At 39.1% G+C, this 4486-nt stretch overlaps 1 protein-coding gene across 1 annotated transcript; it reads left to right on the forward strand.

The window, feature by feature from the left end:
- Positions 1-262: 262 nt before the first annotated feature.
- On the forward strand, positions 263-4049 carry LOC307123515 (uncharacterized protein). The gene is made up of 6 exons (XM_079812061.1): positions 263-345; positions 862-1183; positions 1269-1622; positions 2841-2910; positions 3208-3243; positions 3683-4049. Exons 2-6 carry the CDS (start codon positions 880-882, stop codon positions 3759-3761), a joined length of 843 nt encoding a protein of 280 aa, XP_079668187.1. The 5' UTR covers positions 263-345; positions 862-879; the 3' UTR covers positions 3762-4049.
- The last annotated feature ends 437 nt before the right edge of the window (positions 4050-4486 follow it).

The following is a 4486-nucleotide window of genomic DNA, read 5'->3' on the forward strand; positions in this document are numbered from 1 at the left end:
TAGCACAACAAAGACCTCATAATTACATGGTCTCAGTTTAAAAATGGTTTGAATGGTGAGAGGAAACAATGACAAGGCAAAACCTGACTCACCTCTACCTGAGTGTAATGTTACAAGGATGAAGAGCGATTGCAAAATTATGAAGCAATGCAAGCCATTTGTTTTTGGAATGTGGTGTTTTTTCAACAGGTTTGGTGAGTTTTTGCAGCAGTGAAGTCATCACGTCAGTTTAGTATAAAGAGCCCCATGCTCATGCATTCAGCACACAGTGGACAGTGGGCAGTGGAAACAAACACCAGCCTTCCGAAGCAAGACTGAAGACTAGATCTACATACAGCCTCTGAGGTAAAGTTCCTTCTGAACTCTTTATAATACCAGCAAATATTGCTCTCATTTATCTGCCAGGCTAAAAAATGCCCATGCGTTGTTTTAAAACCGTTTAAATATGTAACAGTAATGAGCCATTTGGTTGTAGAAGATCTAATGCAAAGTGTTTAGTTGCATGAGTGTTGCCTCTAGACCAAGTTGTCTTGCCAAAGAGCAAAATGATTAAGGCTTGGAACACTGTCAGAAAAATGGTAAATTTGTACCCTAAGGGGCATCCTTTGTACCTTATCTACCTCTAAAAGGTGCATATTATACCTTAATGGACTATTATTAAGGTACTACTGTGAAAGTTTTAGTGGTAAATAAGGTACAAAGATGTATCTTTGAGGGTACTATCCCAGTGGTACTATGGTTTCTAATTTGCGGTTTTATGTTCCTCCGTAGGCTTTTTTTTTTTACACAGTTTGAATAGACTATTGTACAGATTAGGATTGTTTCTTTGGGTTTATTCATTGTCCTGCATTTAATCTCCAGATATACGAGCAGAGAGAGATGAAGAGCGTTCTCTCAGTGAAGATGCTGGCGGCGTTGGCTCTGGTTCTGCTGGTGTTCAGTGCGACTGAGGGACGGATTCTCAGTAAATGTGAGCTGAAGGAGCAACTCGTGGCGGCTCTGAGAGGAAATCAGGGAGGAAGTGTGCCTGGAACTGTCACTTCTGGGGTCGGAAATGTGACTGCGCCTGGAAATGGGACTCTGCCTGGAAATGGGACTCTGCCTGGAACTGGAAATGGGACTCTGCCTGGAAACGGGACTCTGCCTGGAAATGCAACTGTAGATTTAGGCCTCATCGCCAAAAGTAAGTTTTTCCAGGGTTAACGCTGTGAGTTGAACACTAGTAATGGTACAAGTGTAAGCAAAGGGTGTTTCTGTCTCTCTTTCAGTCGTCTGTTCTGTGGAGCGTGTGTCAAAGTTCAACACCAACCTGGTCACCACCATCCGAGGTGACTTCAGACCTCCAGCAGGACCCCCTCCCAGACCAGCACAACGGCCCAATGAAAGACCCGGGGGAAGACCTGGACAGGGCCGTCCCGGTGGAAGAGGAAAGAGGTCCTCCGGTGGGGGTCGAGGCAGGAACCCACCTAGCTTGTTTGGAGACAGTTCAGAGGAGGATTCCAGCGAAAGCAACGAAGTTGCTGTGGCCACAAAACTGTTGGGAATCTTCCAGCTGAGCGATAGCGTGGCGTGCAATTCCGGATCCGGCCAGAGTCTGAACATCTGCCGCATGGACTGCAGTGGTGAGTCACGTGACTGCTCACGAATGTAATTAAAAACAGAATAGAAAACGTTGCTATTTTACAAGATGGCGATTTTGTATGAATTCGAAATTTGAAAACGCTTCATTTAAAAAATAAAATAAAAAAGCAAGCATGACACTCCCCCCTTAAACCTAACGTAGGGCGTAAACAGGTTATACGAAAACATACGGATATGGTTGTACAATTGTAAAAAAAACAATTAACTTAAGTAGGTTACCTGGTTGCCTTAAAATATTTGAGTTAATGCCATGAAAACTCAAAATGTTATGTTATCTGAACCAAGTTGATTTGACAAAAGATAAAAATTTGTGATAACAAATGAGATTGTGTTGATAGATTCTATATACAAATTAGCAAACGCCGTTTTTCCACCGTTCTCTGTGCTTACCGCTCCAATTTCCGTGCCAATCTGGTCCAGCTGGTACGGATATGGTTTCATTTTTTTCATACAGGTGATATGAGTTGTAAATATCAACTGCGTTATTGAGGATGATCAGATTTTTCTTTTAATTTTATAATTGACTTGCATTGACTTTGCTCAAATAGTGAGCTTGGCCATCTAAAGAGAAACTGGTAGCCAAGCAACAGACAAGTGACCAATCCTGAGTGGCGACATCACTACACGCATTCGACCAGCACGATTCCAGAAATCCAGGCCGAAAACAGTTTGTAATCGTGCCGAATGGTGGAAAAGCGGATAAAGTTTTCGGAATCAAAGCACATCAAATTTGAATGACATCTCCTGTGACTGGTCACAAAAGTAACTGAAAACAGAATAGATTCAACCTGATTTCATGAAAGAAACGCAACTGTTTTTACGAGGCGACAATCTCGTATAAATGCGATTTGTACAAAAACATAACATTTATAGAAAAAAATTAATGCGTGGCGCCAGCAATGCCAAGGTCATGGGTTCGATTCCCAGGGAAAAAACTGACAAAATGTAAAATGTGTACCTTGAATTAAAAGGTTAAAAGCGTCTGCCAAATGCATAAAAGTGAATGTAAAAAAATAAGCCTGAAGCTCCACCGTAGGCAGATTGTAGGAAAATGTACAAATGGGATGGTAAGAATTCGCCAAAAAGTAGAATAGTTATGAACGGCTGTCAGCTTGAGTTGATAGATGCAGTTTCATCACAATTTCAGACTCATAGTGCGTCAACTTTGAGTGACATCTCGTACATTTTGTCTTCTAAAGCTCTGATTGATGATGACATCAGGGATGACATCGCCTGCCTGAAGACCCTGTTGGACAGTGTGAACAATGTGTAAGTTGTCAACTTTTAACATCTCCCATTAGTAGTCACCACTTTCAATCACTGCTCATTTGCATGACTCAAGTTTTATAGCATTGCCAATGATAAAATATCATTGAATAAAATAATAATCATAAAATAATTTTAATTGAAAAATCGACGGATGTTTTCATTGTAGAACATTCTTCTATAACTAAAATCAACTAAACAAATGTATTTTTCCTCACGATTACCCAATATCTCACTTTTTTAACAAGTAGTAGATGCATATTCAAAAGTAGTAATATTCCTGGTCCTGTTTTCTCACAGCACTGCTCCGGTCTTCGCTCCGCGGCACAAGAAGAAGTAAGTCAAACAACTGAAAGATTGCATTAGTCAAGAAAAATACTGAAAATATGTTTATATTTTATCCAATATTTGTGTGTGTACAAAATATACATTTTGGGTAAATGCAAAATGTATATATTTTTTATATATTCTGGACAAAATAAATAAATACACAATGAAATATAAGTACCTAAAACATATTTTCATCAATATTAGCTATATATTTGTATCTTTTTGGATATTTTAAAAAATATTGAGAAAATATGCATTTTTGCCATAAGGGTTCTAATATTTATTAGAGAATCTCATGATAAAGTCAATTGTTAGTCACAGAAGGCAATTGCTTATGTATAAATTGTGTGCTCCTGCTTTTACAGTAGCATTTATAACGTTAAGATAAGCTACAGCAATACAAGATGTAAAGCTGCTTTTACAAATTTGTGTTTATTGTTTTCAGGAATCACAAGAATCACTTGCTGTGCATGAAGGAGTGCCTCAATGTCAATCCTTCGCTGTACTTTGCAGAGTGTGTCTAACACATTCAACGTTTCATCAGACAGTGGATATTCTGTCAAGCTTCATCCTAATGCATTACTGTATTAAACCCAACACTTGATGGATGCAACCCTGACAGCAGTGCTTCAAAACCTCCTTGCCGTTTGTTAATCTGCTGGAAAACAGAATCACTGTTCACATACACATTATTTAGTTGATATCAGTTCTCAGACGTCTACATGCACTGCAATGCACATGGGAAATTATGTTGATCTTTGCATCTACGTGTACAATGGCATACTTCAGAATGCAAATAAAGCAATATTCATAAAAGAGTTCCTTGTCTGTCTAAGTCTGTTTTCACAGTAAAAACAATAAATCAATGTTTGCATGAGCGAAAGGTTCAAAGCCTTTCTGGAATGAATATTTGCATCTTAACCTGGTTCAGTAAATTCATGATAAGCGAGCAAACGTCACACAGATACACATTTCTCATTGGAGTTTTACACAAACGTGAAACAAGTGTGAACCACACTCTCAGAAAAAAAGCTACCGTTGAGGTACAATTGTGTTCCTTGGGGAACATAACATATAACTGTACATTTAAAGGTACACAATTGGTCCTTATGTACAATTACACCATTGTTTTCCTCTACTTAGAGCAGGGGTAGGCAAGTTCAGGTCTAGTGAGTCGCTGTCCTGCAGAGTTTGGCTCCAACCCTGAAAGACATCTATAGAAGCTCTTATTGAGAATTAACAGAGGTTT

Source organism: Gobio gobio (genome assembly GCF_949357685.1).
Source record: "Gobio gobio genome assembly, chromosome: 3".
Classification (NCBI taxonomy): domain Eukaryota; kingdom Metazoa; phylum Chordata; class Actinopteri; order Cypriniformes; family Gobionidae; genus Gobio; species Gobio gobio.

What these genes read in the sequence shown, in the direction of transcription:
- LOC307123515 (XM_079812061.1), top strand. Translation starts at nt 880, where the DNA reads ATGAAGAGCGTTCTCTCAGTGAAGATGCTGGCGGCGTTGGCTCTGGTT. An exon ending in CTGCCGCATGGACTGCAGTG is followed by an intron (nt 1,623 to 2,840) that starts GTGAGTCACGTG and finishes TGTCTTCTAAAG; the next exon opens with CTCTGATTGATGATGACATC. An exon ending in GCTCCGCGGCACAAGAAGAA is followed by an intron (nt 3,244 to 3,682) that starts GTAAGTCAAACA and finishes TATTGTTTTCAG; the next exon opens with GAATCACAAGAATCACTTGC.